The 17,797-nt window shown below is 41.3% G+C and overlaps 1 protein-coding gene across 8 annotated transcripts in view; it reads right to left on the reverse strand.

Moving 5' to 3' along the window:
• Positions 1-17,797, reverse strand: part of SPATS2L (spermatogenesis associated serine rich 2 like) — an 87,130-nt gene that overhangs the window by 3,815 nt on the left and 65,518 nt on the right. For all 8 annotated transcript variants that reach the window (XM_071562531.1, XM_071562534.1, XM_071562528.1 and 5 more), the window contains 3 exons: positions 7,066-7,124; positions 3,576-3,685; positions 2,931-3,033 (listed from right to left, as the gene is read on the reverse strand). In XM_071562531.1, coding sequence (XP_071418632.1) covers positions 2,931-3,033; positions 3,576-3,685; positions 7,066-7,124 — 272 coding nt within the window. The remainder of the gene's footprint in view (positions 1-2,930; positions 3,034-3,575; positions 3,686-7,065; positions 7,125-17,797) is intronic.

Raw genomic sequence — 17,797 nt, forward strand, 5'->3', positions numbered from 1 at the left:
CTCTTGACTGCTTGAGGGCAAAGAAGTTGTGTCTGCAGACATCACAGATTCAATCCTATTCCACATTATTCTTTGATCATGGAACCATGGCTGTCATTGCTGTCTACATATCTACTACCTACAACACAGGTACCAGCCATGAAAGCTTCCCTAGGAGAGTCAAAACAATTTTAAGAAGAAAAAAACCAGTCTAGCGCCTGTCATGTATTCCTCTCTATAGAGATGGGTAAAAAAAGGTTCTTCTGCACCGTGAATATCTGTAAAAACTGGAATTTGTTTCAATGCACTAATACACTTCATGCAGACCACAGCAGTCTGCACCATGAGGAACATGGTGCTCATCTTGGTATACTCCTACTCCCCACTTCTTAGTATTTTTACATTGCCTAATTTACTAAGCACTGTCATGTCTGGATGTGAGGTGCACCAAAAAAAATCCTTTTTCCTCTCTGTATTTCCACAAGCTCTTCAAGCTGGTTCTGTCAAACAGCCACCAAGCAGCCTCAAGGTGGATGTTGAGGCTAATGAAGTTCTTGATCTTAATTTTTCCGATTATGGAATTTTTCTGTTTCCTTCTGGTACAGATGACAAAACTGAGGCTCATTTCAGAAAGACAGCTGTTGTTTTATCTATTTTTTCACTTTTAGCATAGAGAAAGGAGATAAGGAATAATTTTAGTAACTGACCATCATCTGTTAGCTTTTTGGGGATCTTATTCACTTGTGCTAACAGCAGCTACTTATCCTACTAGGTGCCCTTGTCAGAAAAACGTCAATGATCTGCACAATGAATTGAATGTTCTCTCCTAAGTTCACTGGGGTCAGCTATCACTGAATTCTACAGCTCTCTAGACTGCTGTACATGAAAGCCCATGCAAAAACCCAGATGCTTGTGAAAAAAATCTATTTTTAACAAAAAAGATGTACAAGGAAGGGATACAACCCACCACTGGGCATTCTGGATACATGCTAGTTCAATAATTTTTGTTTCTTCCTGTTCCTTCATTGTGAGTGTATGATGCCTGCCCTCTCTTCATGCTAAAACATCCCTTCCTTTGTACAAGCTCTGTGGGTCTGGTTATAGCTTTTGTTAAAGCCCTCATGAGTGGCTGTTCTTAGCTACAGGCCTGGTATAATCTCTGTTTGAGGGGTATTAGCAGCTCCTAGCAGGGTATGGGCCTCACTGGGACACATTCCTAACAGAAACACCTTTTGCATTGAAAAGCTCCTGTTAAAGGCTTTCAACATCATGAGTTGCTCATCTAAGGTCCCTGAGGGCAGGTAAGAGCCAAGTTCTTCAGACAGTCAGTGCACACTCAGTCATTTCTAGGATGACTGCTCCCCTGCTAATGGCTGCTCTTTGACCTCACTGACCTGATTTGAACAGGCCTGCACCAAACTATGCTTATGTAATGCTTTACTACAATGACGTATAAATAATTAACTTGCAGAATTAACTGCAGCTGGAAGTCATTTAGGAAAGTAGTTCAATGAGGTTAAAAAAATAGTCTGTAGTTGTATCAATAGCAGCTGTGGTATTATTAGTCAGGATAATCTTTATAGAATTTTCAATCTCTTATGCTTCAGGGTATGAGATAGGGTCTAGACTGTAAACAATTACATGCATGACTGGGAAGTTTATGCCTTCCTTTGAAACATCCTGGGTTGGCTTCAGTGAGACAGGATATAGGGTTAGATGGATTTTTCAAAGTGTTCTGCAAAAGCAGTTCTTATGGTCTAATGAGTTAAACTGGTTATGCCTTCAAGCAGTCAGTTCTTTAGTTGTGCAGTCAGAAGACTGGCAGATTGTGTAGTATTTTCTCCTTTTTCTGTTCTGAGTAACTACTTGAAAACATTCATTATTTTCCTTCCACCAAGATGCACTAGTTCAGTATTGTTTTAACAGTTTTCTCCTGGCTGATGGTACTGATGGGATACCAAGGGACAGGGTAACATTTTGGACAAAGCATTAGAGCATTTACTTTTTTTTGTGGGTGGGGGGCTGGGAAAGCATGACAAAGCTGAGAACTAGGCTATCTCTTATTTGGCAACAGGGACATGATACTCAAAGCAAAAAAGTGAACCTGAATTTCCAAGCAGCAGGGCAGATGATTTGGAAAGAGGAGCCTGGAGAAATGGAGGCTGAAGGGAGATTTTATCACTCTCTACAATGACCTAAAAGGAGGTTGTAGCAAGGTAGGATCAAACTCTTCTCCCACATTACAAGGGACATGATGAGAGAAAATAGGCTCAAGCTACACCATGTGAGGTTTAGATTGGATATTAGGAAAAATTTCATCACAAAGGGGTTGGTAAGCATTGGAGAAGTCTGCCCAGGGCAATTGAGGACATGGTTTAGTGGTGAACATGGTGGTTGACTGCTGGATTTAGTGATCTTAAAGGTCTTTTCCAACCTTAATCATGCTGTGACTTGGGACTCTATTTAGCTCCTGAAAAACCCAGGGAATAACCCAATGAATACTGTTATAAAGTTGGGGCGATACTTCCCAGCAGGAGATATCTGACTCAGTCTCATGACATTATGCTCACACAGAGAAGCTTCCTATTAACTATTTATTTATAAAATACTCAATTTGTGTATTCCCCAGCGCTGACTTTTATTTCCACTTAGAAATCCTATTTAGATTGAAAACTCCAACTGATCTGAGTAATACCTGTAAATCTCTGACAAAGTGGGCAGCGCACACTTGCAGATGGACTGTGCAGCACAGACAGTGACTGAAACATGCTGCATATTGCAAAGTTGACCTGTGTGTGTTCAGCAAGTCTTCTGCATCCAGAGACACCACTCATGTCAGGCTGGCTGCACAGACATCCCCACTGGCAGCACATGTGCCTTGGGGTCTGCTGAACAGCTGTGTGGAACACTGTACTCTGAGAAATTCCATGTGAGAAATCACCAGCACTTACTTTCTCCACAGAGTTGAATTTGAGTCTTGAGCTGTTCTGTATCACAGGAAAATCGGGCAGACCTGCCCAGCTCTTCATCGTATTTCCGTTCACTCACAAAGTGCTGCAAAATAAACATGGTAACAGTGATTTACATTATGAGCAAAAGACTATGTGGATGGTGAAGGAACCAATTTAAGGTAAGTTCACTGTAAGGCTCAACAAACTCTTGGTCCTGCTCTGTACACAGGACCTCTATGTAGAACCAAGTATTTCCCCACCCTTACCAAATTAAATGTCTGATAGCCCAGTGATGGGCTGATCACTCCCACACTTGGGAAGTGGGTCATTTTGTCAGAGAATGTGTATTTGATTACTGAACCTGAAGCTATCAGATTTACTTGTTAACTGAGTCTTATAAATGATAGAGAAACATCAAACTCCCCACTGCTACACCAATGAGGAGAGATGGCTTACATTTCTCTGCACATCATCTATATACTGCTCAGAAGTGCTATCATGCTTTCAGAAGCTGTGCTTTCCCTATGGAAAGCCAGTTACCTGTTGGCCAATACCAGGAATGAACAGCCTGGGCACGTTACTGTGACAGCTTTCCTGGCATTTCTGCAAACAGCCAAAATACCCAAGCAGAAGTGAAGGCCTCACCTTAATTTCAGCCCTGAGTTCAGACAGTTGTGCTTCAGCCATCTGACTGGCGAGGTCTGTCAGTCTCTTCAGCTCCTCAGCTTTCTTCTGTCGAGCAGTCAGGATTTCCACTGCCAAATACCAATAGTCAGTCATCAATGCTAAGATGGCACATTGCTCTGTAATTCGTAAGTCTTGGGGCATTAACATTGTACATCACATGTGAGACAAACACAGGGACCCTTGACTTCAACTGGACTGCCAATATGCTGCTTGTACAGATTAAGGCCATCAGCATATTTACTGAACTGTCTGGTGTTGAAAAAGATCTGAAAATGGGATGGCTGTTGGAAAAAAAAATGCTTAAACATTTAGACAAACAAGGGCAAAGACAAGTTGTTTTGAGTTTTCCAGTGCTTTATTTTTAATCACAAAATCAGGGAGTCTTCCATGTGGACATGGAAAGAAGCATTATATAGAGTCAACAGCCTTTTTCTGAAGACATGCTATATTTTATTTACACAGGGGCATTTCTCTTCCTCTGAAAAAGATCTGTTCATGTGTAATTTACATTAAAATCACTGCATTGCAATTTTGCTTTCACACACAGAATATACATGGTTGCCATTTCAACTGCAAAGTAGTATTGGAGGCCAACAGTCTTTATGAAAAAAGTACTAAATGTTCTCTACTGTCTGGCATATGTTTTATATAAGGAAGGAGTGAATAGTTATGTTCTTATAGGGAAGGATTAATCATGAACCACAAAACAATGACCCACTTATATACAAGATAATGTGACAATATCACAGTTTTGGTGGAAAACTAAATATATGCAAACTGTACTACCTACATGGTGACTCAGTGCAAAAACAAATGATTAACTGGCTGTAGGGACCAGTACTTATGGCATAGAGGAATAAAAAGTAATAATCGGAGTCTTTTGTCTTGAGCTCACACACACAGCCAGGGTGAGCAGTAGTTGTAAACTATCCTAAGGCCACAGACTCCATTACAGCTGCAGAGAGTTTGGCTTCTTTGCCTTCTCTGGCCACAAATTCCATAGCAGACTTGCCAAGTCATGTAACTGGCTTATACTTTGTAATGCCATTTTTAAGGTGAGAATTAATGGTATTTCACAGTGAGTTTGTTTCTCAACCCATTATCATTTATTTAACCAGATGGCACCTTCTTTTTGAAGTATCATAGAATCATAGTTTGGGTTGAAGGGACCTTTAAAGGTCTCTAGTCCAACACCCCTGCAATGAGCAGGGACATCTTCAATAGACTGGGTTGCTCAGAGCCTGACCTTGAATGTTTCCAGGGATGAGGTATCTCCCACTGCTCTGGGAATCCTGTTCCAGTGTTTCACTGAGTACAACTGTTCAGCTGGCACAGGGAGAGACAGCTGCACCTTCACAGCTCTCTGGGAGCAAACAAACTGTATGATGGAGGAGTGTGTGCCACACAGGGCATGGAAGGCAGAGGGTGGCTACAGTGCCTCTACCCCTGCTGGCAAATCTCTGCCTACACGATTACTTATGGTAAGAGCAGGTGTGTATCTACATCTTTAGCTGATCTTTTAATTTCATTTTTGTGGAATACAGTCTACAAAAGTGAGAAACTTTTATCAGATTAAATGAACAGTTTACTGTATTCCTTTGTCCAACAGTTCAGGTTTATTGCTTATTCTAGGTAATGCTAACATTGTTCCTTCCCAAGATCACCATCCTCTTTGCTGAAGTGACTGCCCAAACTACATGATTTCATCTGATACTGGCACTCATCTCCACATGAGGTGCCAGCCAAATACCCATTTTTTAAAAAACTGAAGTTGGAATTTTTCCTAGTGTTGTCAGTAAGATTACCTAGTGTAAAACAGTCCTTCAGTGCAGCAGAGAGATATGAAAATAAATATGTAAATCTTGGTTAGCATGTTACAATCCTGTAAAAACTTTCTGCCTAAGTTTGTGAAGAAACTTTACAGCCTACAACAACCTTGAGAGACAAGAGAAACTACACTGCTAGAGATAGGTACAGAGATCATCAAGTGTTATGCACGGAGCTGGCATGAAAACAGGGAAATAGAACATGCCATCTGCAAATGCAGCACTTTGCATGTCTGTAGGTGAGAATTAGATTTACTTTCTACAAAAATTACTACAAAAACTACCTGGCCAGGATTAATGAAGGGGCCCTACAATGCCATTAGCTCTGGACAGTGGATCTCCAAAATGTGGTCTTGTTTACACAATTAGGGGTTAGATCCACGGCTGCTGATCAGTGGGAATTCTACCACTGGTTTTCCTGGGAGTGAGTGCAGGCCCTGTAGCTGATTACAGCTACCAGGTCTCTGCAGGTAACCAATTTGCTGCTGATACGGATCCACCCACAGTTCCTCCCCAGAAAACAATGAACTTCAAATCCACATCTATTGCATGTTATTCCTAGAAAAATTAGCATGTAACATTCAAAACACAAACTAATACTGATTTTTTCTGTAACAACTCATACCTTTTAGTTTCCACACATACACAACTGCAAGAGACTTATGCAGCAACAGAGGATTTAGAGTATTTTTAAAAACAAAAATATAACTAGTATACATCTGTAAACTAAGTGAGAGTTCTCAATGCAAATGAAGCATTCAAGAACATTACATCTATTTGTGCCCTCCTTGGAAGGACCTTAAATTCACAAATCAATAAAAGGATTGTATGTACACATAGCAGTGATATTTTCATCTGCCAGTCAAAGTATCACTAACAATGCTTTGGTTACTCTTCAGTTTCTTAAATAGCATTCTCTATTGAAACATGTCCTCCTGATTACTGGGGTAAATACAAATACCATATATCAGATGGAATATAAGACAGATATTGTGGTATCCTAATACCTGGATCATCTTGCTTTTTTTTTTCAAATCAGAATACATATGAATGAAAATCTATGCAAAAAACAGACAACATGAAAACTCGGAATCAGATCAATTCCTGCAGATTATTAAGAAAACAGATTGCAGTAAACATCTGTTTTTTTACTTTTTTATTGTTCTAATTCATAAGCTTGATGACTATCCCTTAAAGCTATGCAAGGCCACACAATAACATATTTGCCATGTAACTTCCAGTGTTCTAATTCATATATAGAATGTAAGCAAGCAAACAGTCATTGAAAAATGGAAATTAAATAATCAACAAACCACAGAAATGAGAAAAAACCCCAGTGGTCAAAAAGCTCTGACAGGTAAGGAGAAGGAAGAAATAATTTATATCTAACTTCATATGAACTTTTGGTTTACCTTAATTTCATCATATTGAAATTTTGACGCACAATCTTTATAGGTAGCAACTACCCTGGAACAACAGAGCCATATTTGACTGTATATATAAACAGTGAAAGATGATGGAATGCTGCTAACCAAATTTATGTACTGTGTAATTTTCTGCCAAACGAAACAACTGTTTCCATGACTATTCCAAAAGTTCCTGTGTAATTTTTTTTTACTTACTGGCTTCTTCTTTAACTTTATCAATTTCTGCCATTAATGACACTTCTTTGTCTACGATGCTATAAAAGAAAAAAAATAAAAAAAAATCATAATTTAATCCATGCTAGAACTCCATCAAAATCAAAAGCTATAACTACACACACACTTCAGAACTTAACTGTGGGCAGTTTTGAAATGAATAAGATTTAAAAAATTGAAGCTGAAGAAGCATCTAGGCAAGTCGACTACAAAAAACCCATAGTAACAATCAATGCATGCTGATTTACACAAACACTTCACTGGCTTGCCCATGTGTCTGCACAGATGTGGAAGTCACTCTGATTTAACTCTTCAGCACTGCCTCAGCATAGAAACCCTCAAATGACTACAGTGTGTTTCCTAATTAAGCCAGGAATGCTGCTACCCAGGTTAATACAGCTTAGGTCTCAGCATAACAATGAGAATAAAACAAAAGTAAAGATGGGTGGAAAGAGATCCATCTCTTAAACAGAGAAATTTTTGCAAAATAGGTCAGGGTAAACAAGAAAATGGTTTGTGATGCAAATAAACATTAAAGTACCTCTATAACAAAGGTCAGCTTCCTTGACCCCTGTTCTCTCCAGGACTGGGAAAGAGTGGTTCCACTTTTACCTGGCCTTCCTAAAGGAATTGTGTGTTTCTCCTTTCACAAACATCTGGTGCCCAGTCCTGTCAAGCTGTCAAACTGCAAAGTGATCAGGTGGGTCTGCTGAGAGCAGACAGTAGGTCTGGTAAATCACTCACATCATGAACCCAGGGCATCATACTTCAGTAAAATAACAGCACTGCAGATTGGTCTCCAGAGCACAGTGCTCTGGTGTGCCATCCCATTTTCTCCTCCCTAGATTATTCTTAAGTTAAATTCACATTTAATAAACACCACCAATATTAATGTTTATGTTTGGATAAGTGAGTAAACTCAACAGATGGCAGGGCTGAGGGGGGGAAATTGCAAAAAGTAGGTCGAACACCAGGAGTACATCCAGGCATGTGCTCAAGGGAAAAATGGAGTTCTCAACCTTTTTAGAATCACAGAATCATAGAACTGATTGGGTTGGAAAAGACCTCCCAATATCATCAAGTCCAACCCTTGGTCCAACTCCAGTCCCTTTACCAGATCATGGCACTCAGTGACACGGCCAATCTCAGTTTAAAAACCTCCAGGGATGGGGAATTCACCACATCTCTGAGCAGCCCATTCCAATGCCTGACTACTCTCTCTGGAAAGAATTTTTCTGATCTCCAACTTAAATTTCCCATGGCAGAGCTTGAGCCCGTGCCCCCTTGTCCTATTGCTGAGTGCCTGGGAGAAGAGACCAACCCCCACCTGGCTAGAACTTCCCTTCAGGTAGTTCTAGACAGTGATGAGGTCACCTCTGAGACTCCTCTTCTCCAGACTAAACACCCCCAGCTCCCTCAGCCTCTCCCCACAGCACTTGTGCTCCAGTCCCTTCACCAGCCTCGTTGCTCTTCTCTGGACCCGCTCCAGTCCCTCAATCTCTTTCCTGAACTGAGGGGCCCAGAACTGAACACAACACTCAAGGTGTGGCCTCACCAGAGCTGAGTACAGGGGAAGCAAACTCATCCTTAAACATAAGCTTTCGTACCCAGTGAAGACACTGGTTACATACGAACTACCTCCTACTTAAGAAGACATCATCGAAAACCCACAACTTTTGTCTAGAACATCCTTCACAAGAAAGGGAAGGTCCTACAGAGTTCAGTGGGCAATAAGCAAAGGCAGAAGTCCTAAAGAGCAGAGAAGGCCTGAGAGGTCTTTAACTAAAACAGGGGAAGAATGGTGAGCAGGCAGCGTGGGGAACACAGGGTAAGCACACAGCTGACATCCAAAAAGTCACCAGCTAGAGTGTGTTCAGGGGTCACGCAGCCTTCCTTGAATTCTTCCCATAAATTAACCAAGCTCATACAGCAGCTTTGCAGCAGAAGCTCTGCAGTCCCTCTCCTGGGCCGTCCCAGCCTACCTTTGGAGGAGGAGACCTTTATCCTGCCTCCAACAGCCAACAGGAGGGACACAAAGCAGGTTTTGGCTGATGGCAGAGAATGCAGCAAGACAATAAAATTGCAGTGTAACACATTTTTGTTTCAGACATAGAAACAAGACTAAAAATATTGGTTTGGCCTGACAGGTCAGTTTAGTGTGACCTACACACCAGAGGAAATAAAACAGCAGGGTTTTTTCACGGTAGAGCAAATCAGTTAAGAGGCATGCTCTTACAAAGAAAGGACACACTTGTTCTAGTTGGCACTCAGTGTTCTCCAGGCATAAGCATTAAACTTGAACTCCAAGTAAGCAGGCGATGATTCCAACTTGCTATTCTAAATAGTGATAGCTTTTCAGAATTAATCTATTTTCAATTAGCTTTTGTAACTACATGGTATAGTCAACTTCCTTGGCTTTCACAGCAGGTGGCTGAAATGAGTCTTGTAAGTTCTTACCTATTTCTACCTTCCACAAAGAGAATTTAATGATCTTTAACATTTTCCCTTAAAATAAGAGTCTGCACATTTTTGCTTTTTCTGTCTCTTAAAAAAGTGCCTTCCTACTGTGCTACACAGGCTATATAAACAAAACCTTTTATCTGGAAAAAATATTCAAGCAACAAGGTCACAACAGCAGAGCTCATCAGAAGTGTGTTTTAGCACAGTCCATTCCATGGCTGTCCTCTCTGCACTCCAACAACAGATCCCTGCTAAACTGCTTGGCCCCTAGCATTTTATTTTCATGCCAAATAAACCCATGTTTTATACCAGAATGAGAACAAGGCCATAAAAGTCCTATATTTATCATATTTTATAGTCATATCTCTTCTGTTACTGGACAGAAAAAATGTTTGGTGCCTTTATCCATGTGAGACTAATTAATGTGATAAACTAAGTTTCTTTAAAAGACAGATCTTCATGAGGTTTCCCTTCCCTGAAGACAATGCAGCTGGACTTACTTATATCAGCTGAGGCCATGCAAGTTCTTCCTCTCTTGACTAAAGGAAAGGAACATATTAATTTTCATCTGGAAGTGTAAAATCACATTTCTCACTTGGAAATAATAAATTACTGTATATCATATATGGGGAAAGTTCACGTTGCCTTAGAAATGTCCTAGGCAAAGTAGGAAGTGCTTGTAGGAAGTAGGAAATGTGGTGTTTTTTTCTAGCCTGCATAGGGGTCAATTATGAAGGAAATGGTGTGTGAATCACTTGAGTCCTTTGTAGTCACAGAAAGCACTTCGGTGCAAAATTGAGCAACACCTTCTCCAGTAAGAACTTGGCGAAGTTCTAAACAAATGAAAACTACAGACAGAAGGCTGAAAAACCGGCCTGGGGAAAAAAAAGACCAAACAAATACAAAGAGAAAAGTAAATTATAACAGATACAGAAGGAGAAATTACAAAAACACCAGAAAAAAAATCAGTGGTTCAAATCTTATCTCGTCGCTGCGAGGATCCTACTGTTTTCACATGAAGCTCAGCCAGCTCCTTAAACTGAACAGCTCCTTAACTCACGAGAAGTTTCTCTGTTTTAACATATTTTCTGGAGTAATGCCCTATTCAGGCTCAATACAGTGATCACGAGCAGACCACAGCATTTTTGAGAACTCCTCAAAGCTCAGCTCAATACCTCCTGGGAATGCATTGTCTTTCAATGCTTCTCAGTGTCCATATGACACCTGAACGTTGTATCCAGTGGGAACACTCTGGGGCACAGCCTGCAGCCCTTGCTGTGCCGTGAAGAACTGGATGCTGGGTGTTACTGGAACTTTATACACACTCAGCTATGATAAGATTCGAGCTCCAGCAGAGCAAGGAACAGAATGCATTTCACTAATGTCACCTCAGGGAAAGTGTTCTGCGAATTCCTAGCTACCTAGTTATGCTGTTTCTCTTGAGTCTTCTATAGATGTTAGGAACCAGGTTTAAAATCATGAACAGACTGCTTTAGCTGATGTTCTGGAACAGTCACAGTCTTGTCCATTTTTTCTGATTATTTCAAGCACTGAAAATCTATCAGGCTTCAGCCATGCCTTCTTACCTTAAGTATCAGCACTCAATATATTCCCATATACCATTTGTGACAAACACACAACTTGACACTACTCTTTCCTGAAAATCCATGAATCCTGAATCCATGCCATCCATCAATCCAAAGGTTCCCCTGCTGTAGTAGATCAAGTGCTAGGACTCAAATCCCCTCTCCCATTGACCAGACTCAAGGGCAAATCTGAATCAAGTGAGTCTCATACTCCATGACTGATGGTGGAGCCAGAACAGAGTAATGCTATGACCTCTTTCTTTTCTGCCTCCCTTCACCTCACCTCTCCCCTGAAAGCACTGATTCTGTCCTTCTCTTACCCCTCACTTTTTCAGGGTCAGGAGCTGGGTACCAAACTCTAGCTATCAGCATCATATCACTGTTCACCACAGGTGAGTAGCTGCAGTTTGGAGCACAGGATTTATCACTGTTTGATCTTAATATCCAGATGAAATTTTGAGGTGGGGTTCAGGAAAGTAAACAACTTTCTTGAAGGGATACACAGCAAAGCAGAGGCTTAATACAGAGGACATGCAAATGAGCTGCAGCCAGTGCTTGTGCTGTAGAGATATGAGATGCAGCAGAAGAAATAGCAGCTCTCTAGGAATCATTTTGCTGAAGTGATTCTGAAGGCAAGAACATCATTCTAGTCCTGGCCAACTGGACAGTACTCATGCCTTGGCCTTACCCAGGCAGGCAGAATTCACACTAGCAGAAAATGGCAAAGGAGCTGCAAATGCCAATCTACAATGAGTTGCTGGCACAGCAATGATAAGAGTAAACTATGCTGACAGCTGCCTCATTTCACAATTTCCTACTCAGAATAAATTCTGAATTTGTTCTGCCATTAGTGGAAACAAATTAATCTTCCTCTAGTTTACTGCATGAAATTTAGTGTTTGCACAGTGAAAAGATATTTTCAGTCAGCTGTAATACCTCAAAATCCCAACAGAATGATTAAAATTATTAGTGCCTCTTCAGAAAAGCTGCTTCAGATTGCCAGGCTGGCTGATTTATGGCTTTACTGATGAGAATAACAAGGGTTCCAGATGACTAGAATCTTCTCCTTCCTTCTGTCTCTTCCAGGCATTATGATAAACTTACTGTGCCTGAAGAGATGGGGAAATAAAAAGACCAAGCTGACATGGAGGCAAACATGCTGACACAGCTCACAAAGGTAAGCCCCAGCTGCAGGGCACAGGCGTTACTGGTAAGTGTAATTCAAATGGGTCTTTCCAAAACCCTGTTAAGGCTCCCCAAATGCCAATTTTCTCCTTGAGGTGTTCCCTAAGCTTCAGTCTCCCTCAAAGCAGCTCTGTGCAGTTTGAGAATGAGTGTTGTTCTGGAGACTGAGCACCACAGTGTCAGCTGTGGCATTCTGAACAACTCCAGGAGAGCTCCTCATCTGGAATGGGGGCAGGGCTATTTTTCCATGGATACCCCCTGAGATCTGGTTCAGCAGGAAAGCTGCTGGAACACTGAGGTACAATTGGAACCCTTTTTTCAGGAGTGAGTTAGTCATGGGACACTGCTGGACTTTGACAGCTCAGACTTCAAAAAAAACCCCCAATACAACACATCCTTCTCCAGCGCCATTGCTCTGTCAATGCTTTGTGAAGACCTCAGTAACTCCCCAAAGTTGTGCTGACTGACAAGTTTCTGACAAACTCAAGCAAGTTTGAGGGATGTTAGTACTGTCACTGTCTCTGCTATATTTGAGTTGAGAATACATGCAAATTCATGGGATGGTCCTGATAAACTCCACAGTGGTCTTTTAGTATTATGCCTTACTTCCTGCACAGTTTCCTTCTAGCATGAACATACTTGACTCAGAGGGATGGTGAAAAGACAACTGATAAGAACCTCTAAGACAACTGTGTATTTCACGAAAAAAATCCTGCACCTCAATCAAAAAACCAGAATTCCTTGTCTAACTTTCAGCACAAGCAACTAGAATGAAGTGATGAGACTGTAAATACAAAGCCCCACACCTGTAATGGGTAATTACAAGCTTTACAGGATTATTGACTAGCCATGCTATCTTGTAATTTGAGAAATGATACTTCAAGTTTTCTTTATAGTAATAAACCTGTAGGAAAAGCTTTTACATTGCACATCTTGCAATGTTTCAGTAGATTATATTCGTCCAGTATTAGCTCAATATGATGTAAAATGTTCACAATGCTTGAAGGTTATTTGATCACCACAGTAGCATATGCAGAATGTTTACACAGCAAACATTGATCATTCTGATCCCTAACACAGTCTGACAATAAACAGGTAAACAAAAGACATGATAAATCAGCTTTACTGAAATCCTTCCCTCTGCAGGAAGATGCCAGCTGGTAGAACTCAAAATGCCCAAAGGCTTTTAGTTATTCAAGGTTATTTTGTGCCTGTTTGTGTTATCTACCTTCACTAACATTGTTCTCTTTAACAGTCAGCTATCACAGTGAGGTCTGGTAAACTCAACATAATTAAATGTCTATTTGTAATTTTCTTTAACCATCTCCTTAGAAACAACTAGAAAATTATTGCCTGATCAGAAGAACTTAAATGTTTTACCTGAAAACTGACATGGAAAACCTAACCTGAAAGAACACTTCTAAATTTTATTTATTTAGAAATTAAGCCAGCACCTTGAGATTTGCCAGATTTTTAACAATTGTGAGTACGAGTTCCACCATGACTTGTTAGCATCCTGCACATTTTTACATAAATTTGTACAGTGTTTCTTTCCTATTTTCACCTCACTTCTGATCTGACTGCTGAGGTAACTGAATACCTTACTGGTTTAGTACATTATATCCTAAGCACATTCTGGCAAGGCAGAAGACAGTTGTTGAGCTTTGCTACAGGAAAGAGGTAACTTTCCCAAAAGTACCTTGGAAAGTGGCCACAAAGAAAGGAGAAAAGTCTGATTCTTTGGTCCAATTTTTCAATTATTTCCTTCTTGTGTTTACTAAGCTAGATTTCTCCTTGGTCTGACAACAATGAAATCAGAAAGGAGATATTCACTTTTCACTCACAATGACATGCACAAAAGCAACAGTTTACCTGCATGGCCCCAAAACTTGTGAGTTCTGATGTTTTACTGAGGATTACAAACACACCCATGAATGACTGAGAGGGAAACAAGGTCATAAAGTATGAACAACAAGCTAAGAGAGTGCAATCCACCTCTGGATCTCACCTCTGTAATCTGTCTTCATAAACTTGGTAAAAAACCACAGGGATGAAGCAAACAACTGTAAAAGACAATGGGCCCAGAAGGGGGACATTATGTATCTCATTGAAACAAGTCCCCCCATTTCATGAACTATGTTTGTCCTCTGCATTGATGCACAGCAAGGATGGCCCCAGACTGCTGGAGGTGGTAAGAAGGGGGTAAGCACAAGCCCCTCTGCCAGAGCTGCAGCTCTGCAGGGGAAGTGCCCAGCCTGAGCCCAGAGCTGTGGGGTCAGGCTCTCCCACACTCCCCAACCAGCAGGGGCAGGGCCCAGGGGTCTGGATCAAAGCACTGGTCTTTGAGGGTACCTAAAAACCCAGTTGGGTCCAAGGAAACCCTAAATGCCAGGAGATTACTTTTTTCCTTCTCTGTACTGGCAAGGCTAAGGACTGGATCATAATGGGCAAACAAATATCCCAACAAACAGCAAGAGGATTTGAAAATCTGTACTTTAGAGGTATAAGGACTACCAAAGGTCAGCAATCACACAGACAGAACTCAAAAGGAAGGATTCTGAAAATGCAGAGAGACACAGCACAGCAACTCTGTTCAGTGTAAAGCAGTCCTAGTCCTGGCCTTTCCAGGCATCTACCCATGCTCCAAACTAGCACATCACTGACACAGACAGGCAGCTCTGATATGATGCCACTGCTCCTGGGCTATGAGCAACAGACAATCAACATCTTTGCAGTTTGCCTCGTAGGGGTCCCAGGAAGGGGGTGACTGTTCACTCACTGCTCTGCAATGGTGAGCACTGCTCACCACCCCACACCACGTTAGTACAGACACAATTCTGTTCTTCTAAATTACTCTTTCCCTCATTCAACCACTCCTCTGCTTTGACTCAGATAACAACATTAAAATTGTTCAGTTTTCCCCAAACATACAGCACATGCTTTCCAGTTGCTCCCTGAATCTATTTCAATATATTTTTAAGTTGTTGGTACTGCCAAACTCCATCTTCCCAACATTATGTCAGAATCAATTTTTTATCCAGCCTATGGTGGAGCTTTCAAGTGTTTTTCTTCATTCCAAAAAATCAATTGTGTTGGTTTTCATGCTTTTTAAAAAGCACTGGACATACCAATGTGTTTGAGAAGCAAAGAGCAGAGAAGCTTGTATTTACATGGTTCAGTTCTGCATCCACTGTTATTAAACCTGGTTCTTAGTATTTCTACAGACTATTTTCTGTTCATGCCAGACCATATGGGCAAGTAGCAGATGCTTCCTTTTAGTCTTCCATATGACTGTATGAATGCCCAGTATGTGAAAATTATTTTCTGGCACGGGGTGTTATAGGGAACTGTGGCAGCTTTTGTGCTCGAGACATTTCACTCCAATTTCCTGGGGCTCTCCTTTTATCTCCAAGATGGTTATTCAGTCTCTGAGTGGAAAAGTGAGAACACAATTATAGCATGTAGGTTTTAAGCTTGGCAACAAAAGTCTCAAGTGCACTCCAGTGTGAGGGGAGTTCACTTAGCTATTCTGACCTTCCCCTGCAACTTGAGAACTACGTGGTAATTTTCTTTTCTGTGCTCTACACTATTGTGAGACATGGCTATGTTCTGACGTATTTACAGCCAAGCAGTAAGGGAGGCAGCTCATGTTCTCACTCACACAAAGGTGTTCCTGAAAACCACACAGCAAAGCTGAATGCAAGGGGGAGATATGCTGGCTCAAGGACTATTGTCAGGAGGAGCTTCCTCGTAACTTTCAGGCTCATGTAGGCCTTCAGCTTGCTTTGCCCAGTGCTCTCATAACCTCGGGAAGCCATGTGACAGAAAGCCCAGCCAGAACAGGGGTGAGGAGAGTGATAGATCACAGCAGAGGCACAATCCACATGAGACTGTGAAACACCCTGTGGGGCAAAGTGCCCTGCCTGGTCCAGCCCACAGCTTGAAAAATGCTCTGGTGTCTCCTGGCATGAAAAGCACTGTACAAAAGCTATCCCCTACTCTGAGCACATGGAGAATTACTGCAGTTGGCAGGGACTTTTGAGAGGCTCTCTAAGAAAGAGGAAAGTGAGCCCACTGTGGTGTTTTTAAATAAACGTCCTTCTGGGACTGTTATTTGCTCCATTTTGTTAAAAAGTTAAAATTGAAGCAAGCATTGCATTTTTTCCCCCAAGCTTTTATAGGGTTTGACAGTACACCTGCTCCCTAGCACTGTTTTTTTCAGACTGTGGGAGGGTATGCACTGTTTTGCCAGGCAGGTGATGTTTTAAATAGCAGAATAGCACTGACTGAACATGTTCAGGAGTAACTTCCCTTCATTAGTTACGTCAAGCCATGAAATACTGAGCCAGAGAGGGACATGAATTTCTACTGACAACTATCACTCAACAGTTCCTGCTGCTAAAAGGTAAAATTCTTGTGAATCTCTCTGCTGAAGCTTTCAGAACATCTTAGGGCAGATGTGCTAGTCATTTATCTCCATAATAATGGTTTCACATACTGTCTGCAGGTAGGAGGAAGATATATGATATCTTTGCGATCTCCCTTCTTTCTGTGATCAGTAAAATCATGAAAAGACTTAAAAAACCAAACCAGATTATCAGAAAGTTAAAAATAGTATTGGCTCTTGCAATGCAGTTTTGACTCTGACTGTGATAGTAAATGCAAAAACTGACATAAAACCCATCTTTTATCCTATTACCAAAAGCAGAAAAATAAACCCAAAGCAGACAACAAAGTAGCATGTGTTGCAGCATTCAGCAGCAATGCAAGATTAAAGCTTCTGACTTGATTTAGCTTCATTAAAATCCCTTAGGTCGTGACAGTGGTGTGTACCAGGAGCTGGTTCAGCTCCCATCTAGGTTATGGTCTTGAGCCCATTCAAATACTCCTGGCAGTCCTGAACATGGATAGCACTTAGTGGCTGTTCTATGTTTATCTGCTGTACATCTCAACCAGTGCACACTTCAGCAGTGACTAGAAGAACTTGGAAAAACCTTTGGAATCACTGCCACACAATGGAGCTCTGATATCATGCCCCTGCTTTTGGGCACTCCACAGCTTTCTGGGAGCAACAGCTTAGCTGAATTGCTTAATTTTTCCTTGACAGTTGACTGTGTCACAAAGTCCCATGCCCAAGAAGGGTGACAAACATGTAAGAGGCTGTGTGCTTAGTGAATACCTCATCTTCCTGCTAACACTAGTCATGTTTTGTTCAACTCTGCAGCAAGGACACTGCCATGTAAATAATACACACTGAACCATCCAGCCCAGGAACACCATGGGTTGACTGTAGGAGGTCTGAAGCTGTATCAGTGGTTCTGGTGATTTCTACACAAATCCAGTAAATTTACAGCAGCTGGCAGCAAGTTTTTCCAAACAAGGCACTAAAGACAGCTCTGCCTATCCTTCTCAGTGTTTAGGCCACAAGGTCATATGAAATATCAGAAAATTCCCTTTAATTTCAGCAAAGAAGGTGTACAGTC

Source organism: Pithys albifrons, chromosome 8 (assembly GCF_047495875.1).
Source record: "Pithys albifrons albifrons isolate INPA30051 chromosome 8, PitAlb_v1, whole genome shotgun sequence".
Lineage (NCBI taxonomy): Eukaryota > Metazoa > Chordata > Aves > Passeriformes > Thamnophilidae > Pithys > Pithys albifrons.